General features: G+C 38.1%; 1 protein-coding gene across 3 annotated transcripts in view; it reads right to left on the bottom strand.

The window, feature by feature from the left end:
• The window catches only part of LOC114634049 (amine sulfotransferase-like), a 71624-nt gene that overhangs the window by 17475 nt on the left and 32030 nt on the right, over positions 1-22119 (bottom strand). For all 3 annotated transcript variants that reach the window (XM_028782680.1, XM_028782678.1, XM_028782679.1), the window contains one exon: positions 16485-16671. In XM_028782680.1, the coding sequence (XP_028638513.1) occupies positions 16485-16671 (187 nt within the window). The remainder of the gene's footprint in view (positions 1-16484; positions 16672-22119) is intronic.

The raw sequence follows: 22119 nt of genomic DNA, 5'->3' as shown, positions 1-22119 counted from the left end.
AATGTTGTGCAACTTTTGATTGAAATTACATGGGATCTAAACATTGTTTTTGGTAAGATGGTCATTTCTCTATATTAATTCTACCAATTCATGAACATGGGCAGTCTTTCTATTTTCAAATATTTTCCTTAAAGTCCTCACAGATTTAAATGTTTTTCATAAAGCTCTTTCATCTTCTTGGTTAGGTTCTTTCCAAGATGGCTTATTGCCTTTGGATCTCATATAAATGCCATTATACCCATAATTTGTTGGTGTTATATAGAAAGTCTACTGATTTTTGGGAGTTGATTTTGTCTCCTGTAACACTTGAAAATTTTATTAATACAGGCTTTCTGATATAATTTCTGATACAATATCATATCATATAAATAGGCATAGTGTGACTTCTTTTCCCACTTTCTATAACTCTTTAATTTCTTACTCTTGTCTTAGTGCTTTAGCTAGGTCTTCAGGGACTATGTTTAAAAACAGTGAGTATAGTTGGCAGCCCAATGTAATTCTTTGTTTTAATGGAATAGCTTTAAATGTTTCTCAATTTAGGATATTGGCTTGAGTTTGGCATATATACCCGTTATTAAGTTGAAGTGTGTTCCCAAAAGTTCTCGGCTTTCTATATAGCTTTTCTCATGAAAGTTTGTTCAGTTTTCTCAAAGGCTTTTCATGCATCTATTAGGATAATCATGTGATTTTTCTAAGTTTATTTTATATGACTGATTACATTTACAAACTTACATATGTTGAATTGGCCATGGATTTCTGAGAAGAGCTAACTTCCTGGGACTTGTCAGGCAATGGTTTTCACTTTACTTTTTACTTCTTGGGTTTTCAGGCATACTTTCTTTATGTGCCCCTGGCTATCCTGGAAATTATTCTGTAGAGCAGGCTCATGCTGAGCTCAGAGAGGGGCCTACCTATGGCTCTGGAGTACTGGGATCAAACGCATGTCACACCCTGATATATGGAAGGTTATGGTTCTTAGAAAAGAACCAATATCACAAGTTTAATACGTGAGAATATATCATACTCAAAATCTAAAGCATATTCATGTAACTTAGATAAGTGAGCTCTCACCAGTCACCAAAGAAATTTCTCTTACAAACAGGATACTCTCTATAGCAAACAGAGGTTATTATAGAAAACTGTAGTAGTCCATAATGCAGAGATCAATGACTATTGTTGTGCTCATGTGTAATGAACACACCTATAACACAACTCCTATATCTAAGACTCGGGCAGCCTCAGTATAGGTGGAACAAAAGTGTTTAAGAGTGATAACTGTACTTCCTAAAAATGACAGAGAGGTTATTAGAAAAGAGATATTCATGATATTTCAACAGCATAGCTGCTTATGGAAACACCTGAACAATGACAATATCATTAGATGTGCTAACAAGAAAGAAAGGAATTTCAAGGGTCCCACCTCTAGATCAAGAACAATAGGCTCCCTTGCCTTTAGTGGGAGACATGGTTCCACCCCTTGCCAGGGCAGCATAGGAAAGCTGACTCATGTGTTGTGAGTGCCAAAGAACTGGCCCCATCCCACACCAGCTAAAGCTACACTATTTCATAGAGCAAGCCTGTATGCCACTTGCACAGAACAGTAAAGCTGGTCCTAGTGGCAAGGATGCTGGTGAGCCAGCAGTTCCTATCTGCCCAGCAAGGGTTGATGCAGGAGAGCTATAACCTCTTATCACACCTGTAGCAGGTGGGTGAGTTGGCCACAAGGACATGAGTGCAGAGAAGCTGTTCCTACCCTTCATTGGCTTCAGGACAGCAGGCCTGCACCTCATGGTCAGCATAGGAAACCTGACCCTGGTAGTGGTAGCTGAGGTCAGCACCTGAAGATGTGAGTCCACGAGAGCTAGCCTTGCCCTAAACTGGCTGCACCAGTTGGGAGAATAAGCTTGTGCTTCAGCAGGGCAATATAGTAGAGCTGGTGCTGGTAGTGTGGGTACAGGAGAGATGGTTGAAGGACCAAGACAGCTACCTTCCAGGCCCAGATCATGAGCTTTGAGTTAGTCTACGCCAACATCTACCCAATCTACAAACTGCTGTAGAATATGAAGGAGCTATTGCTGTAGATCCAAATATATAGGATCTCCATGACATAGGGTAGTAACAGAATATTTGAGAGGAGTCTAGGTGAAAATCTAGCATTGATAATGTTTCAGAAACTACCTTTCTCAAACCAGACCAAAGACTCATTGCAATGAACATTTGAAAGTGAAGCTGTTTGGGCAAAAGTGAATATTGTATGAAACACCATAACACACTAGAGCTTCCATCGAAAGCTTTCTTTTCTTCTTTTAACTGATGCAAACAGACATAACTGTGAATTGGATTGGGATGCATGAGGTTAAATTCATAAAGAATCAATAAAAAAGATTTATAAAAAAAGGAAGTACAGGCAATTATTAACTGCTGTTAAAAGAAATCACCTTACCTAGTAATATTCCCCCTAGCCCACCACCTGGGCAGACCATCAGCATGTCGGCTCTCTGAAGACTCAACAGACTGATGGCCCCCAGGAGGTCTGCTACAGTAAGGCCACAGGTAAGGGACCCTTGCAATTAATCACAGCAGCCACAAACCTTGATGAGCCCAGTGGATTCAGAACCCACCTTCACCCCAACTTTCAACCCCTACACAATCCCTACCCACTTTCTGGGTTGTGACTTCCAACTGGGCAGACCATCACCTTGTCTGTTCTTCTGAAGACCCCACAGTCTGAAGGTCCTCCAGAAAGCCTGTTAAAGCCAAGGCCACAGGCCTACCAGAAGACCTGCAGCAACCCAGGGACACAGGAGGCAGGCTCCAGACAGAGACTACCAGACAAGCTAACACCAGAGATAACCAGATGGTGAGAAGAAAGAACAAGACCATAAACAACAGAAACCAATATATTTTGGCATCATCAGAACCCAGGTCTCCCATTACAGCAAGCCCTGGATACAGCAACACACCAGAAAACCAGGATGCTGACCTTAAATCCTATCTCATGAAGATAATAACATCCTTTAAGGAGGATATAAATAAGTCACTGAAAGAAACATAGGAAAACACAAGTAAACAGGTAAAAGCCCTTAAAGACAAAAAAAAAAAAAAATCAACCTCTCAAAGAAATACAGACAGAAAAAAAAAACCCAGCAAACAGGGGAAAAAATTGAACAAAGTGGTATAAGACCTAAAAGTATAAGTAGTAACAATAAAGAAAGCACAAACAGAGGCAACCCTGGAAATGGAAAACTTAGGAAAAAGGTCAGGAACTAAAGATGCAAGCATCAACAACGAAATACAAGAGGTAGAAGAGAGAATCTCAGGTGTATAAGGTACCTTAGAAGATGTTGACAAAACTGTCAAAGAAGATTCAAAACAGGAAAACATCTAACTGAAAGCATCCAGAAAATCCAGGATGCACTGAAAAGACCAAACCTAAGAACAATAGAAATGAAAGAGAGCAAAATTTCACAGCTCAAAGGACCCAAAAACATCTTCAATAAAATCACTGAAGAAAATATCCCCAACCTAAAGAAAGTGATGGCTATAAATCTATAAGAAGCCTATAGAACACTAAAAGAAAATATAGAATGAGAAAAAACAATCTTCTTGTCACATAATACTCAAAACACCAAATGCACAGAACAAAGAAAAAATATTAAAAGCTGTAAGAGAAAAATGCCAAGTAACAAGGAGAGAATCACATACAGGTAATGCTACCTATAACAATAAACATAACAGGAACTAAGAATCATCTGTCTTTAATACCTCTCAATATCAATGAACTCAATTCTCCAATAAACACACATAGGATAACAGACTGTATATGCAAGGAGGATCCAGCATTTTGCTGTACACACAAACACATCTCAGTGACAAAGACAAATACTACCTCAGAGTTAAAGTCTGGAAAAAAAATCTTCCAAGCAAATGGTCTCAAGAAACAAGTAGGAGTTGAAATCCTAATATACAATAAAATATATTTTCAACCAATATGAGAAAGTATCGATTCTGAACATCTATGCCCCAAATTCAAGGACATCCACATTCCTAACAGAAACTATTAAATCCCAAAAACCACATTGAACCCCACACAATAATAGTGGGAGACTTCATCACCACACTCTCACCAATGGAGAAGTACTTGAAATAGAAACTAAATATAGATACAGTGAAACTAATAAGTTTTATGAACCAAATGGCTTTAACAAATATATACAGAACATTTCAGCCTAAAATAAAAGGATATACATTTTTCTCAGCACTTCATGATACTTTCTACAAAATTGACCAAATAATCACTCACAAAGGAAGCGTCAACAGATACAAAAAGGTTGAAATAATTCCATGCATCTTGTCAGATTCTATCAACAACAAACAACAACAACAATAAAAAACCTTCATACCCATAGAAACTGAATATCTCTTTACTCAATGATAATTTGGTAGAGAAGAAATAAATAAATTAAAGACTTTTTAGTACTCAGTGAAAATGAAGGCAAAACATATCAAAACTTATGGAACACAATGAAAACAGTGTTAAGAGGAAAACTCATAGCACTAAGTACCCTCATAGAAAAACTGGAGAGATCCTACACTAACAACTTAACAGCACACCTGAAAGACATAGAAGAAAAAGAAGTGAACACACCCAAGAGGAGTAGAAGGCAGGAAATAGTCAAACTCAAGGCCGAACCAACCAAATACAAATGAAGAGAATAATACAAAGAATCAGCAAAACCCAGAAGCTGGTTCTTTGATAAAATGAACAAGATATAAAAGCCCCTAGCCAAACTAACTAAAGGGTCTAGAGACAGTATCCAAATTAACAAAATCAGAAATGGAAAGGGAGACATAACAACAGAAAATGTGGAAATTCAAAAAATTCATCAGATCCTGCTATAAAAGCCTATATTCAACAAAACTAGAAAACATAGATAAGATGGATGAATTTCTAGACAGATACCATGTATCAAAGTTAAAGAGCAGGAAATCTATCTAAACAGGCCCATATTCCCTAAAGAGACAAAGGAATTCATTAAAAACCTCCCAACCAAAAAAAAAAAAAAAAAAAAGCCCGGGAAAAGACTGCTTTAGTACAGAATTCTACAGACTTCCAAAGAAGAGCTAATGCCACTACTCCTCAAACTATTCCCATAGAAACAGAAGGAACATAATCCATTCTATGACACCAAAATTATTCTGATACCTAAACCACACTGATATTTAAAAAAGAGAGAAAACTTCAGATCAAACCAATTTCACTTACGAAAATTGATGCAAAAATACTCAGTACAATTCTCAGAAACTGCATCCAAAAACAAATCAAAATGATCATTCACCATAATCAAGTAGGCTTCATACCAGGGATGAATGGATGGTTCAACATATGAAAATCCATTAATGCAATCCACTATATAAACAAACTCAAAGAAGGAAATCACACGATCATCTCATTAGATGCTGAAAAAGCATACGACAAAATACAACACCCCTTAATGTTAAAAGTATTGAACAGATCAGGAATTCAAGGTCTATACCTAAACATAATAAAAGCAACATACAGCAAACCAACAGCCATTATCAAATTAAATGGACATATACTTGAAGCAATCAGACTAAAATCAGGGACAAGACAAAGATGCCTACTCTCCCCATATCTATTCAATATAGTGCTCAAAGTTCTAGTCAGAGCAATAAGACAACAAAAGGAGATCAAGGGGATGCAAACCGGCAAAGAAGAAATCAAGGTATTACCATATGAGATGATATTAAAATATCTTCAGTAAATGGTGCTGGTCTAACTGGCAGTCAGTGTGTAGAAAATTGAAAATAGACCAATATTTGTCACCTTGCACAAAGCTCAAGTCCAAGTGGATCAAAAACCTCAATATAAAACCAGATATACTGAATCTAGTAGAAGAGAAAGTGGGAAAGAGCCTTGAACTATGGGCTAGTGGTAGGATTGGAGGGAATTACCTAAACAGGACTCCAGTGGCTCAGGCTCTAAGATCATGAATAGATAAATGGCACATCAAGAAACAGAAAAGCTTCTGTAAGGCAAAGGACATAGTCATTAGGACAAATCAGCAACCTACAGATTAGGAAAAATCTTCACTAACCCCATATCTGATAGAGGGCATATATTCAAAATATATAAAGAACTCCTTGAGCTAACCTCCAAACAAACAAACAAACAAACAACCCAAACAAAAAAACGGGGTATAGAACTAAGCAGAGAATTCAAAACACAAGAATCTCGAATGGCTGAGAAACACCTAAAGAAATGTTCAAAGTCCTTCGTGATCAGGGAAATGCAAGTCAAAACAACTCAGAGATATCACCTTACACCAATCAGAATGGATAAAATCAAAAATTCAGGTGACAGCACATGTTGGCAAGAATGTAGAGAAAGAAAAACACTCCTCCATTGCTGGTGGGATTGCAAACTGGTACAGCCACTCTGGAAACTAATTTCTTCCCAATACTGGAAATAGATCTACCTGAAGACCCAGCTATACCACTCCTGGGCATATAACAAAAATATGTCCCACCGTGTCACAAGGGCAAATGCTACACTGTATTCATAACAGCCCTATTTGTGAGAGAAAGAACCTGGAAACAATCCAAATGCCCCTTAATGGAAGAATACTTACAGAAAATATGGTTCATTTACACAATGGAATACTATTCAGCTATTAAAACTGAGGACATCATGAGCTTTGCACGAAAATGGATGGAACTAGAAAATATCATGCCAAGTGATTTATCTCAGACCCAAAAGGACATGCATGGTAGGTACTCTCTAATAAGTGGAAATTAGCCAAAAATGCACAGAATTCCCAGGATACAATCCACAGAACTCAAAAATGTTAACAAGAGTTAGTGACCAAATGAGGATGCTTCAATCCCTCTAGCAAGGGAGAAGAAATCAGAGGGAAGAGGAAGGGAGGAAAAGGGGTGAAAGATGGGAAGGGGAGGACCAGGGAAAAGAGGAACATAGTCAGGTGTATGGGAAGGACCACGAGTGAGGCCCTGAGAGACAGCAGAATTCATGGAAATATACAACCTTTTGAGTTAGGAGGTGGAAGAGACACTCTAGAATGTACCAGAGGCTTGGGAGGTGAAAGAATCTCAAGACACAAAGGAAGGGACCTTAGATGGTGTGCCCAACAATGGGGAGAAGAAACTTGTAGAGTCTACATTCAGTAGAAAGACAGGGCATCAAACTGAGGGATACGGATGCCATCCCACAGTCAAAATCTCTAAGAATTGTCCCGGTCTAAATGAGAGGAGAGTCCCTTGGTCCTGGGAAAGCTGGATGCCCCTGTGTAGGAGAATGCCAGGTTAGGGAGACAGGAGTTGGTAGGTGGGTGGGAGAGCACCCTCATAGAAGCAGAAGGAGGGAGAATAGGGCAGGGGTTTCTGGAGGGAAAACTAGACCAGGAAAGGGGATAACATTTAAAATGTAAATAAATAAAATATCCAATAAAAATGGAGAAGAGATGGAGGGAAAGAATGTACAGTGACCAGCCTAAATTAGGACCAATCTCAAGAGGAGACTCCATGGTCTAACACTATTACTGATGCTATGATGTTCTTATAGACAGGAGGCTAGCATGGCTGTCCTCTGAGAGGCCCAATAATAGCTGACTCAGTGAGAAACAGATACTTATGTCCGACAAATGGACAGAAGCCAGGGACCCGTGTGGTTGAATTAGGAAAAGGCTTGAAAAAGCTAAGAAGGAGGGGACACTATAGGAAGACCAGCAGTCTCAACTAACCTGGACCCCTGAGGTCTATCAGATACTGAGGCAACAATCAGGTAGAATACACTAGCTGATCTGAGTCCCCCAAGACATACACAGCAGAGGACTGCCTGGCCTGCTCTCAGTGAGAGAAAATGCACCTAACCCTTGAGAGACTTGATGCCTGAGGGATTGGGGAGGTTTTGTGGGGGACAGGTGAGGTTTAGGTGGTGTAGGGGAGGAGGAATGGGATTAGGAATTATCAGAGGGCGGAATGGGAAGGGGGTAACCAGTAGCCTGAATAAGAGAGAGAGAGAGAGAGAGAGAGAGAGAGAGAGAGAGAGAGAGAGGTCCTTTACTGATCCTGTGCTACAGAGCTCCATACACTAATATTGCAGGGAGAGAACTGGTCTCCAGGAGTGCTGACCCACCTGTGAGCACACGTAAGACTACCACTTTTGCTCCAAGGGACCCACCAGAAACGTCAGGACACAGGAAATGAGTGGGATAGTATCCCTCCGATTTTTCTTGGCACTCAGAGCTGACCCTGTGCCACAACTCTCAATACCTAAATACTGCTTGGAGAGAGCTGGTTTCCCAGGAGTGCTGACACACCTGTGAGTACAGGTAAGACCACCGCTTCTGCTCAAATTCCTGACCAAAGAAGTACAAGTCCAGAGACATCAGGACCTTCCAGGTTCTATCTGCACCCTGGAGCTGAACATGTACCCAGCTATCCATACCAAAATTCCTCTCGGAGTGAACTGGTTTTCCAGGACACACAGGCTTGCAGGAGGGACAAGCCACAGTCAGAGACAGCAAGACCAGCTAACACCAGAGATAACATGATGGCAAAAGCAAGGGCAAGAACTTAAGCCACAAAAACCAAGGCTATTTGGCAACATCGGAGCCCAGTTCTCCCACCACAGCAAGGTCTGAATACCCCAACACATTAGAAAAGGAAGACGCTGATTTAAAATCACATCTCATGATAAGGATAGAAGACTTTACGTCAGACATAAATAACTCCCTTAAAGAAATACAGGAGAACACAGGTAGACACATAGAAGTAGTTAAAGAGGAAACACAAAAATCCCTCAAAGAATGACAGAAAAATACAACCAAACAGGTGAAGAAATTGAACAAGACCATGCAGGATCAAAAAATGGAAATAGAAACAATAAAGAAATCACCAAGGGAGACAACACTTGAGGTAGAAACCCTAGGAAAGAGATCAGGAGTCACAGATGCAAGTATCACCAACAAAATACAAGAGATAGAAGAGAGAATCTCAGGGACAGAAGATACCATCAAAACATTGACACAACAGTCAAAGAAAATGCAAAATGCAAAAAGGTCCTAACCCCCAAAAATCCAGGAAACCCAGGACACAATGAGAAGACCAAACCTGAAAATAACAGGTATAGAAGAGAGCCTAGATTTTCAAATTAAATGGCCAGTAAATGTCTTCAACAAAATTATAGAAGAAAACTTCCCTAACCTAAAGAAAAAGTTGCCATGAACATACAAAAGATCTATAGAACTCCAAATAGACTGGACCAGAAAAGAAATTCCTCCTGCCACATAATAGTCAAGATGCTAAATGTACAAAACAAAGGAATATTAAAAGCAGTAAGGGAAAAACATCAAGTAACATATAGAGGCAGACCTATCAAAATAGCACCAGACTTCTCACCAGGGATTATGAAAGCTACCTGGGCAGATGTCATAGAGATCCTAAGAGAACATAAATATCAGCCCAGGCTACTATACCCAACAAAACTCTCAGTTACCACATACTCATACCACATACCACATAAAGAAAATGAGATATTCCATGACAAAACTAAATTTACACAATATATTTCCACAAATCCAGCCCTACAAAGAATAATAGATGGAAAACTCCAAAACAAGGAGGGAAACGTCACCCTAGAAAAACCAAGAAATAATCTTCTTTCAACAAATCCAAAAGAAGATACCCAAAAAAACACAATTCCACCTCTAACAGCAAAATTAACAGGAAGCAACAATCACTGTTCCTTAATATCACTTAACATAAATGGACTCAATACTTCAATAAAAAGACAAAGACTAACAGACTGGATATATAAACAGGACCCAGCATTTTGTTGCATACAGGAAATGCACCTCATTGTCAAAGACAGACACTACCTCATAGTAAAGGATTAGAAAACAATATTCCAAGCAAATGATCTAAAGAAACTACCTAGAGTAGCCATTCTAATATTGAATAAAATTGACTTTCAACGAAAAGTTATCAATAAAGATAAGGAAGGACACTTCATATTCATCAAAGGAAATATCTACCCAGAAGAACTCTTAATTCTGAATATCTATGCTCCATGTGCTAGGGCATCCACATTCATAAAAGAAACTTTACTAAAGCTCAAGCATGAATTGCACCTCACACAATAATAGTGGGCGACTTCAAACACCCCATTCTCATCAATGGACATATCATAGAAAGAGAAACTAAACAGAGACTCAGTGAAAATAACAGAAGTTATGAACTAAGTGGATTTACAGATATCTATAGAACATTTCATCCTAAAATAAAAGAATATACCTTCTTCTCAGCACCTCATGGTACCTTCTCCAAAATTGGCAATTAGTCACAAAACATTCCTCATAAGATACAAGAATATTGAAATAATCCCATACATACTATCAGATCACCATGGACTAATACTGGTCTTGAATAACAACAAAAGCATCAAACAGCCCACATACACCTGGAAGCAGAACATGGCCCTTCTCAATGATAACTTGGTCAAGGATAAAAGAGAAAAAGAGAGAGAGAGAGAGAGAAAGAGAGAGAGAGAGAGAGAAAGAGAGAGAGGGAGAGGGAGAGGGAGGGGGAGGGGAGGGGGAGGGGGAGGGGGAAAGGGAGAGGGAGAGGGAGAGGGAGAGGGAGAGGGAGGAAAGAGAGAGAGAGAGAGAAAGAAAGAAAGAAAGAAAGAAAGAAAGAAAGAAAGAAAGAAAGAAAGAAAGAAAGTGATTAAATCCATTTTAGAATTTAATGGAAATTGTCAGGGGCAACCCTGCTTATACACTGAAGGCCTCAAGGCCTAAAATTAGCAATAGGCCTAAGTCAGCTTGCTAGCACAGTCTTGGGTCTCTGTGGAAAAAACAATGAAGTAGATAGCTATAAGATATTGTAAACAGGTAGTTTTGGTGGAAATTTACCAGCCTGGATGAGAACAAGTAGTCATAGGTCTTGTGTATAGTTATAGACCTTGGGTAGCCTAGGTGGATAGTATCAACTTAGATAAGGACAAGTGAATCATAGGCGGAGTCATAGTGACCTGTACCCTGAACCATCACCCAGTTGATGCTCTGTTCTGGAAGATATCTGTACTCCCCCTGAATGCCTACGCTCCTGCATCATCCCCTTCCCCACATTCTGCCTTTTTGTGTATATAACTCTTGTGTGAAAAAGTAAAAATTATGATTTGATGAGACTATAGACAAATTGTGGTTCTCTGTGTCCTCCTGTTTCCCCCACTTTCTCTTTCAGGTGTTCTCCTCGTACCCCTATTTACTGCCCTGCTAGACAGGACAGAAAGTGAAGGTACAACATACTCAAACTTATGGGACACAATGAAAGCAGTGCTATTGGGAAAACATATAGCTCTGGAAAAAAAAAACAACTAGAGAAAGCATATGCTAGCAGATTAATAAAACACCTGAAAGCTCTAGAACCAAAGGAAGCAAATACACAAGAGGAGTAGATAGCAGGAAATAATCCAACTCAGGGCTGAAATCAACAAAGTAGAACAAAAAAGAACTATACAAAGAATCAACAAAACCAGGAGCTAGTTCTTTGAGAAAATCAACATGATAGATAAACCCTTAGCCAGTCTAACCAGAGGGCACAGAGACAGTATCCTAATGAACAAAATAAGAAATGAAAAGGAAGATACAACAGAAACTGAGGAAATTTTAAAAATCATCAGATCCTACTACAAAAGCCTATACTCAAAAAAAAAAAAAAACTGGAAATCTGGATGAAATGGAAAATTTTATAGAAAGATAGCAAATAGGAAAGTTATATATGAGGGTCAGATAAACCATTTAAACAGTTCCTATAACTCCTAAAGAAATAAAAGCAGTCATTAAAAGTCTGACAGTCAAACGAAGCCTATGCCCAGATGCGTTTAGTACACAATTCTTTCAGACCTTCATGGAAGACCTAATACTAATAGTCTTGAAACTATTCCACAAACTAGAACCAGAAGAATCACTACATAATTCGTTCTATGAAGCCACAGTTACACTGATACATTAACCACACAAAGACCCAACAAGGAGAACTTCACAACAATTTTCCTTATGAACATCAATGCAAAAATATTCAAAAATCTCCCAAACCAAATCCAAGAACATATCAAAACGATCATTCACCACGATCAAGTAGGTGTCATCTCAGGGATCCAGGAATGGTTCACTGTACTGAAATCAATCAATGTGATACACTACATAACTAAACTCAAAGAAAAAAATTATACAATCATTTCATTAGATTCTTAAAAAGCATTTGACAAAATTCAACATTCCTTCATGTTAAAAGTCTTGGGAAGATCAAGAATTCAAGGCTCATACCTAAACATAGTAAAAACAATATACAGCAAACCAGTAGACAAAAATCAAATTAAATAGATAGAAACTTGAAGCAATCTCACTATAATCAGGGACTAGGCAAGGCTGACCACTCTCTCCCTATCTATTCAATATACCATTGAAGTCCCAGCCAGAGCAATTACACAAATAAAGGATATCAAATGGATAAAAATTACAACAGAAGTCAAAATATTACTGTCTTCAGATGATATGACAGTATATTTTAGTGACCCCCAAAAATTCCACCAGAGAACTACTACAGCTGATAAACAACTTCAGTAAAGTGGCTGAGTATAAAATTAAATCATTAGCTTTCCACTACTCAAAGGACAAACAGGCAGAGAAAGAAATAAGGGAAATGACACTCTTCATAATAGTCACAAACAATATAAAATATGCTGGTGTCATTCTACTCAAGCAAGTGAAATATCTGTATGACAAGAACTTCAAGTGTCTGAAGAAATTGAAGACCACCTCATAAGATGGAAAGATCTTCCATGCTCATGGATTGGCAGAATTAATATATAAAAACTGCCATCGTACTGAAGGCAATTTACAGATTCAATGCAAACCTCAGCGAAATTATATATAGATACAACCTATAATAATAGAATTGAGTGAGTTGTACTTAAATATTGATATATATATATAATATAAATACACATAACACACACACACACACACACACACACACACACATATATATATATATATATATATATATATATATATATATATATGACATGTATTTCAATATGAAACAAAATAAAACCATCAGTTTGTTTGAGAGGTAGTGACAGGATCACACAGGAGAATTTGCAAGTAGGAGTCATGACAAAGTTTAGAAATAGTAAAAGAAAGGAGGAAAATGATGTTATACACACACACACACACACACACACACACATATATATATACAAATGTTTGGGGGAGGAAGTTAAGACAGGGTTCCTCTGTGTAGCCCTGGCTGTCCTGGAACTTAATCTGTAGACCAGACTGGCCTCAGACTCACAGAGATCTACCCATCTCTGCCTTCTAAGTGCTAGGATTAAATGCATTCACCACCAAGCCTGGTATGATGTAATTGTAATAAAAAATTAAAAAACAATGTAAGGACTAGGAAAATTGTAATTGCCAAGTGTCATAACACAGGAACTTTTAAGAAGCAAATTCTTATTACCCAAATATAAAAGTGTGAAATATATAACATGCAATCCAACAGTGTGAATTTAACTATTTTAGTGAAAAATGAGAACGAAAGAGTTTCAGTTAATGATGTCAAGTTCACACAGGGCACCAGAGCTATGATTACTGTGATTACTCAGGATAAATATTTGTAACCAACATTAAGAGACTTTTAAAATGGAAACAATAACATGATATTTTTCTGCTGTCACATCTGATTGTACAAAGAATATTTCTTAGATTTAGAATAGATAGCAAACTAATATTGATACGAGAATTGAAGAGCTTTAGTTTAGTTGGAGAATAAGAAGTATAAACAATGTTAAATTAGAGAAAAAAGAAACATTTTTGTAAATTACCAATATCTATAGCAATTTAATAAAACATTTAAAATTTTTATATAATCCAGTGTCCATCATCATCAGGATAAGGGTCAAATAACCTAAAGTAATCAAGATACATTTAAATTCCTGCTTTACAGTGTTACAGAATGAGATCACAATGTCTGGATATAGTTGTTCATGCCTCTGTTCCCATCACTTGGAAAGTAGAGGCAGGACTATGATATGGAGGTAATCCTCAGTTACACATATTAAGTTCAAAACCAACCTGAGCTGCATGAATCAGATTTTGTTAGAAAAATGAAAATATAATCTCAATTACTGATAGATAACATAATTACAGAAGATAGTGTGTTTAAGACACTACTATAATTGTTGTGAGGTTATATGAATTGTTGTATAATTATTTTGAATGATGATGATACACAAGGAAAGAGCAATTTAAACTCCTGCACTTCAAATATAGACTTTTGTTTTTATAATATCCTGAATTAAATGACCAGAAGTAAAAATTAAAATTCTTCTGGACTAAGCCATGCCACATGGCTCAAGTCTAAAATCCAAAATCTGTGGTATTCTATCCTGCTTCTCAGTTATGGGTGCCCAAATTTCTGCCAATAAGCTCCCAGGAGAAGGCAGGGAAAAGGGGGAAGTCAGGAGTCCACAATAATTCCTGAACTCCTCTTTGGGAACCCAAGTACCGTCAGAATTTCAGAGAGAGAGAGGTGGAGGGAGGGAAGGAGGGAGGGAGGGAAGGAGGGAGGGGAAGGGGGAAGAAGAAGAAGAAGAAGAAGAAGAAGAAGAAGAAGAAGAAGAAGAAGAAGAAGGAGAAGAAGAAGAAGAAGAAAACAAAAAGAAAAAGAAGAAAACAAAGAAAAAGAACAAGAGGAAGAAGAAGAAGGAGAAGAAGAAGAAGAAGAAAAGAAAAAGAAAAAGAAAAAGAACAAGAGGAAGAGGAAGAAGAAGAAGAAGAAGAAGAAGAAGAAGAAGAAGAAGAAGAAGAAGAAGAAGAAGAAGAAGAAAGAAGAAGAAGACAAAGAAGGACAGACAGACAGACAGACAGACGACAGACAGAAACCTGGGGTGGAATGGTGGAGGGGGGAAGGAGAGGCACCCACAGGTCTACCATTCCTTCCGGGTGTCTTAGCACCAGCCAGAGAAGGGAAAGGAAGAGCCACGGACCAGCAGAACCCAGTCTGATTCAAAGTGAGTGCAGAGAATAACAAGAAGCTCAAAAAGAGAATGACTTCCTAGTGAGTTTTAGGCCCAGCTCTTTAAGATGAAGGCCTTGCCCAACCTCAAGGTGATCTTTATTGAGGACACAAGTCTTGCTTGTTCATACTGGTTTCTTTGATGGTGAATGTGAATGCATACACTTTATTCAGGGTAAACCGTGTATTGAATGTCTTTTGCCAGAAGGAATGTCCAGGAAAGAAAACACATTGACTGAATGCTCAGGGACTATCTAGATACCTCATTAGCATGGGGAAATCCAGGTATTAATACTACTTGACCCAGTGGATGTCCTATTTACTTGTTCCAGAGTAGACAGAGGCATGTAAGGAATGGCTCTATTCCTGCTGTTCTCAATTCTGTGATTCCTGAGATTTGAGCTCATTCAGACTTACTGTTCTTATACCTGTCTGGTAACAAGTTCCCACATGACCTACACAAAACTTGCAAGTGAGACAGGCTAGGCTGAATTCATGACAGTTTTCAAATAGGCAGTTTAAGAGACTAGGCTTAAATCTCTGATTCCAAGGATTGGGTAAGTCCAGGCAAGTCCAGGCAAGTCCAGGCCTCAGAATCTGCCCTGCCACCTGGCCTGAGGCAAGGACAGTGGGTCAGTAGCAGTTTCCAGACTTCCTCAGCAACAGTTTCCAGCTCCCCTATACCCTAATAATGGTTCTAGAATGTCCCTAGAGATAGAGCCAGCAATTAAGATAGAGGCCACCTACTCTTCCCCAGAATTTTCTTAATGTGCTTTAAATTGGGCCTGTGGGTTCACTGTGGAGTTTCTGTCTTGATAAAGGGAGACCCCAGCATGCTGAACTTCTGTAGAAAAAGCTCTTTGCTTTTGTGTACTATTTCAGTCTGGGGTATCATTCTTCAGTGAACTCTGGGCCCTTACACAAGCTAGAGGCAGGAAGAAATCAAATTCCAGGCTATACTAAGCTACATCATATATTGTCATACAGTGATGCCAGCCTGGTTTAAATAGTTTGATTTTTCTTCAAAATAAAATAACATAATTTATAACCATCTCTTCCAAAATATCCATTGCTAGGTCAATATTACTGATATACCTTGAAGGAGTTGAGACATATGAGCTAGAAGGAAGGAGACCCACACTTACTAAATAACTAAAATTATCTTTTTTCTTAATAAGCTACTATTGATTTTCTGAGAAACTTCTGGTTCTCTGACCATTCAAATATTTTCATATTCTCAGAGTTCCCAGTGTTTTTATCACTTAGAGAAAAGAATTGGAAGCCCAGTTTTATTGCTCTGAGGAAACAGACTCCGGGAAAGTTCATATACTTCATTACTACAAACCATTGAGTCTCACCTTTGCGTAGGAAATAGCCATCATTGCTTCTCACCCCAACTTCATTATTCATAATATAATTGTAATTTGCTAGTGGGTTAGATTTCATGTTCTGAAAGGTAGCTTGTCTCACAACAGCATCCACATCTTCTTCACTCAGTTCTTTTTTTAGAAAGCTGCAGATTTTAAGCACTGAGCTTCTGAGGTCCTGAAATAGTCATGAGTTGAGAAATTACTGACCTTATGATGGACATATGAGTTACAGCCAAACATGAGACAAGATCATGTAAGATTCCTTGTAGAAATGCAAAGATGGCTCAACATAAGCAAATTAGTGAATGAAGATTATATAAACCCCAGGACAAAAGCCTAATATGATTATTTGTATTGATACAGAAATAGAAACTTTCAGTAAAACACAGCAAACAGCAATAGAAAAAAAAATATTCTTCAAACACAGAAGGCTACATGTAAAATACCTATACATGAAATCATACACAATAGAAAAACATATAAGATTTTTCAGTTGACATTGAGAGTAACTCAACTTTCCTACCTCTACTTACACAATCCTGGAAATAAATAAAGAACAGAATAGATGGTCAACAACAGGAAATGCAGAATGTGCAGGTCTGGTGTATTTCAATGCAGAAAATGCTAGCAAAATAACAATGACATTTTATAGTAATGTAGAGTACAAAATCAAAACCATACCAATACAATGGTAAATTAATGAGGGAACTGCATCAATACTGCATAAAAAAGATTAATAATCTTAACATTAAAATTAACAAAAACAGTCAGAAATTAACCAACTATATTGCTCAATAAAAACAAATAAAGCAGACAAATGTTTAATGTTAAGAGGTGCAAAATAGTAATTTTAAGGTAACCTATAAAACAATCTAAGCTCAGTACAGTGCTTCTTAAAATCTCATTTTAAAAAATAGGAAAAAAACTTCATAAAATTTATTTGAAAAGATATTGTATAGGTAAATAACATTAAAAGGTGAGTTTCAATTTGTTGTATTCAAAATTCCAGATATAAAAAGGAAGGAAAAACATTATTGTACTCAATATGTTATAGTAATTATATAAATATGATATATGAGTTAAATTTCTATTCTGGAATTTTTTGTATCATTTTAATGAACTGTCATGCTGTGAGTAAATGACCCAACATATAATTACTGCTATTGGTAACAAAGAATTTGACTTAAAAAGACTAAAATTTTAAATGTGAAATTATGACTTCCAGTTTATTGAAACAAGTATCACTGACCATAAAAATTCACAGACTCTGAGAGAATATTACAGGGTGATTTCAATACCTCACTTTTGACTCAAGATAGGCTATCCAAATTAAAAATCAATGTAGAAAACATCATGAAATTATATCACAGATTAAAAAATTATGACAACTGTCTACAGAATATTCTATCTGTGTTTGTCTCGTTTCTCTTGTGATAAAACAGTGACCAAAAACAATGAGGCAAGAACCATGTTTGTTTCTCAATTCAAGTGATACAGCATCATAAGGAGAAGGGAGAAACTGTAGCTAGGAATATAAGCAGAACTAAGGAGGAATGCTGCTTATTGATTTGCAGCTCATGGTTTGCTCACTCTGCCTTTTTATACAACCTAGGACCTCCTACCCATAGATGGTACCACCCAGAGTGGTCATGATCCAGTTGCATCAATCATTAATTGAGAAAATGTCTCACAGATTTATCTACATCCAATGGGATGACAGCATTTTCACAACTAACATTCATCTTCCAAGATAACTCTAGTTTCTCTCATGCTGAAAGAATACAAATGGCTCAGGCTCTAAAATCAACAATTGACAAATGGTACCTCATGAAACTGAAAAGCATCTCTAAGGCAAAAGACAAAGTCAATAGGACAATGCAGCAACCTACTGATCGGATAAAGATCTTTACTAAACCTACATCTCATAGAGAGCTAACATCCAAAACATACAAAGAACTCAAGAAACTAGACTCCAAAAGAAGAAATAACCTAATTTTAAAGTGGAGTATATAGCTAAACAAAGAATTCTCAGCTGCGGAATCTCAAATGGCTGAGAAACACCTAAAGAAATGTTCAACATCCTTAGTCATCACAAAAATGAAAATCAAAATAACCTTGAGATTCCCCCTTATACCAATCAGAATGGCTAAGATCATAAACTCAGGGGACAGCAGATACTGGTGAGGATGTGGAAAAAGAGAACACTGATCCATTGTTGGTGGGATTACAAACTTGTACAATCACTGCACAAATCAATCTGGTAGTTTCTTACAAAATTGGAAATAACACTACCTGAAGACCCAGCAATATCACTCTTGAGAATATACCCAAAAGGTGTTCCACCACATCACAAGGACATGTGCTCCACTATGTTCATAGCAGCCTTAATTCTAATAGCCAGAAGCTGAAAACAGTCCAGATGTCCCTCAACCGAGGAATGGATACAGAAAATGTGGTTTATTTATACAATGGAATACTTACTATTCAGCTATTAAAAACAAGGACATCATTAATTTTGCAGGCAAATGGATGGAACTAGAAAATCTTTGCCTGAATGAAGTAACCTAGACCCAAAAAAGACATGAATGGTATGTACTCACTGTAAGTGGATATTAGCCAAGAAGTTCTGATTACAACTCACAGACTCTAGGAAGCTTATCAAGAAGGAAAGCCCAAGTGTGGGTACCTGAAACCACTTAAAAGTGGAACCAAATAATCATGGGAGGCAGAGGGAGGGAAAAAACTGTGTGAAAGAAGGGAGGAGAAAGAAGAAAAGGAGTGGCAGGATCAAGTATGGGTGCCCCGTCCCGCGGGGCAGCTGGTCCCTGTTCGGGCGCCACTTGCCCCGTCCCGCAGGGCAGCTTTTGTCGCAGGGTCCTTCGGAGAAGGCTAGCCTAATGGGAAGAAACAGGGGAGAAAGAGGCGCGAGACCAAGCAAGGAGAAAGAAGGCACAGAGCCAGCTGATTCTTGTCAAGGTCTCACTTTATTGCGGAAGCTGCTACAAGATATACTGTGGGGAATGGAAGGAGGGGGTGACCTCTTGGAGCATGTGGCAAGGGTTTAGGGAACTGGGTTAGGGAACTTGTGGTTGGGTGGGGAATGGAAAACTAAAATTGGGTAAGGGAACATTTGGGTAAGGGGCTTGAGTAAGGGGTTGGGTAAGGGGACAAGCTGAACTCTCCATGGTAAGCCACAAGCTCTGTGCAAGCATGCTGAGAACAAGGAAGTGACTGTTGTTCTCACGGTGGCAGAGGGCAGGCTGCCCAAGCCAAGTGTTTTTAGCTCCAGGGTATATTTTCCTGGCCCCCGACAGGTATTTTCCTGGCCCCCGACATATGGGGAGAAACAGAAGGGACTCCCAGAGAGACAGAGGAATGAATCAAACTGTGCAACAGTTGGGGTTAGGAGGCAGGAGGAGCCTCTAGAAAGCCCTAGAGACCTGGGATGTGAGAGGCTACTAAAATTCAATGGGGATAATATTAGATGAAATGCCCAACAGTGAGGAAATGGAACCTGAAGGGACCAACTCCAGTAGATAGATATCGCATATTGAGGCAGAGGATCACTCACCCATCTTCAAAATTTTTAGCCCAGCATTGTTCCTGTCTAAAGGAAATACAATGTCAAAAATGGAGCAGAGACTGAAAGAAAGCAAACCCAGTAACTGGCCCAACTTGGGATTCATCTCACAAGCACACACCAAATACTGACACTATTAATGAAGCCATATTATGCATCCAGACATGAGCCTGGCATGCCTGTCCTGTAAGAACCTGTACCAGCCACTGACTGAGACAAATGCAGATACTTACAGCAAACCATCAGATTGAGGTCAATCAATATAGAAGCATTGAAGCAGTGAAGGAGCTGAAGGGGATTGTAACTCCATAGGAAGAACAACAGTGCCAACTAACTCAGATGCCTCAGAACTCCTAAAGTCTAAGCCAAACACCAAGGAGCATATATAGGCTGGATCATGGCTCCTGGTATATGTGTGACAGAGGACTGCCTCGTATGGTCCTAGAGGGCGAAGATGTGCTTAATTTTGAGGAAATTTGATGACCCAGGGAAGAGGGGTGCTGGTGGAGGTGAGGTGAGGAGGGTGAAGTGAGGTGGGTGCATTGGTGGGCAGGTGGAAGAGCACCTTCACAAAGGTGGGGAGGAGGAGGGAGTGGGTAAAGAACTCGGGGATAGGGAATACGGAGGGGAGCAGCTTTGGAATGTCAATTAAAACTATTAAATAAAGAAAATAAATAGAAAAACTACCCAGAACACATGAAGTTATACTGTAAAGCTACAGTAATATTAAATAATAAATAAATAAATAAATAAATAAATAAATAAAATGGTTCTTTTTTTCTGTTCCAATATTCCACATTGATCACTGACTTTAATTAAAGACCTACATATAAGCCAACACTCTTATAGCTATCTGATTTCTGACAAAAAAGAAACAACACACGTTTTAGAAAAGACAGGAGATGGAGAGATGGCTCAGCCCTTAAAGGCTAGGCTCACAACCAAATATAAAAGAAAAAAGACAGGAACTTCAACTTATGGCGCTTGTCAAACTAGATAGCTACAAGAAGAACAAAACTAGATGGTTATTTCTCCATGACATCAAGCTCAACTCCAAACTGATGACAAATTGATGACATAAACATAAGAGCTGATACCTTAAATGTGATAGAGGAGAAAGGTGGGACAGGAAAGATTTTCTGAACAGTATCCGGATAGCACAAGGAATAAGTGGGGCTACGTGAATAGGTTTCTATACAGCAAAGGACACTATCATTTGAGTGAAGAGGTAGTCTAAAGAATAGGAAAACTTCACCAGCAATACAGTTGACAGAGGATTAGTATCTAGAATATACAAAGATCTAAAAGAAAAGCAAAAATAAAATTCTAGACACCAATTAGGAAAAACAATGCAGTTAAACTAAACAGAGTTCTCAAAAGACAAAACAGAAGAGGCTAGAATATGTTTTTTATAAATACATCAGGGCAGCACAAACTGTACTTCAGAGAAAAAGAAAAACACAGGTTAGAAACTTGAGTAGATAGGAAAGGGAGGAGGTCAATATGATTAATTGGGGGGAAATTTTCACAGAAATAATAAAATGACACAAAAATATATAAATAGACAAGCATACTCTGAAAAGGACCCCAACAGCTTAGGAAGTGATGGGAACAGTGGTAAAGTGATCACTTCAAAGTAAGGGTTTTGGGCAGCAAAGTAAATAATCTGCTGAGTTAAGAGACAATCTTCAGAATGGAAAACAAACAAACAAACAAACAAACAAAACAATATATAAGTCGGAGTGTTTAGTATCTAGGAAATATAAAAATGTAAAAAAAAAAAAAAAGAACCACCCAAAATCCAAATCATCTAGTCAGTAAAGGAGCTAATAAGTAGACAGTTCTCAAAAGAAAAGAGACAAGTGATCAATGAGCATTTGAAAAAAAATATTCAAAATCCCTATCAGTGATATGCAAAATGCAACTCTTTTAAGACTCCATCTTATCTCAGTCATCAAGAAAACAAATGTTCTTTTCTCTTTTCTTTTTTCTTTTTTCTTTTTTTATTTACTAATTGGCCATTTTATTTACATTTTAAATGCT

Source organism: Grammomys surdaster, unplaced genomic scaffold, assembly GCF_004785775.1.
Source record: "Grammomys surdaster isolate TR1022 unplaced genomic scaffold, NIH_TR_1.0 842, whole genome shotgun sequence".
Lineage (NCBI taxonomy): Eukaryota > Metazoa > Chordata > Mammalia > Rodentia > Muridae > Grammomys > Grammomys surdaster.
Note: the sequence above shows the minus strand (reverse complement) of the source record. Positions and strands in the feature narration are given on the sequence as shown.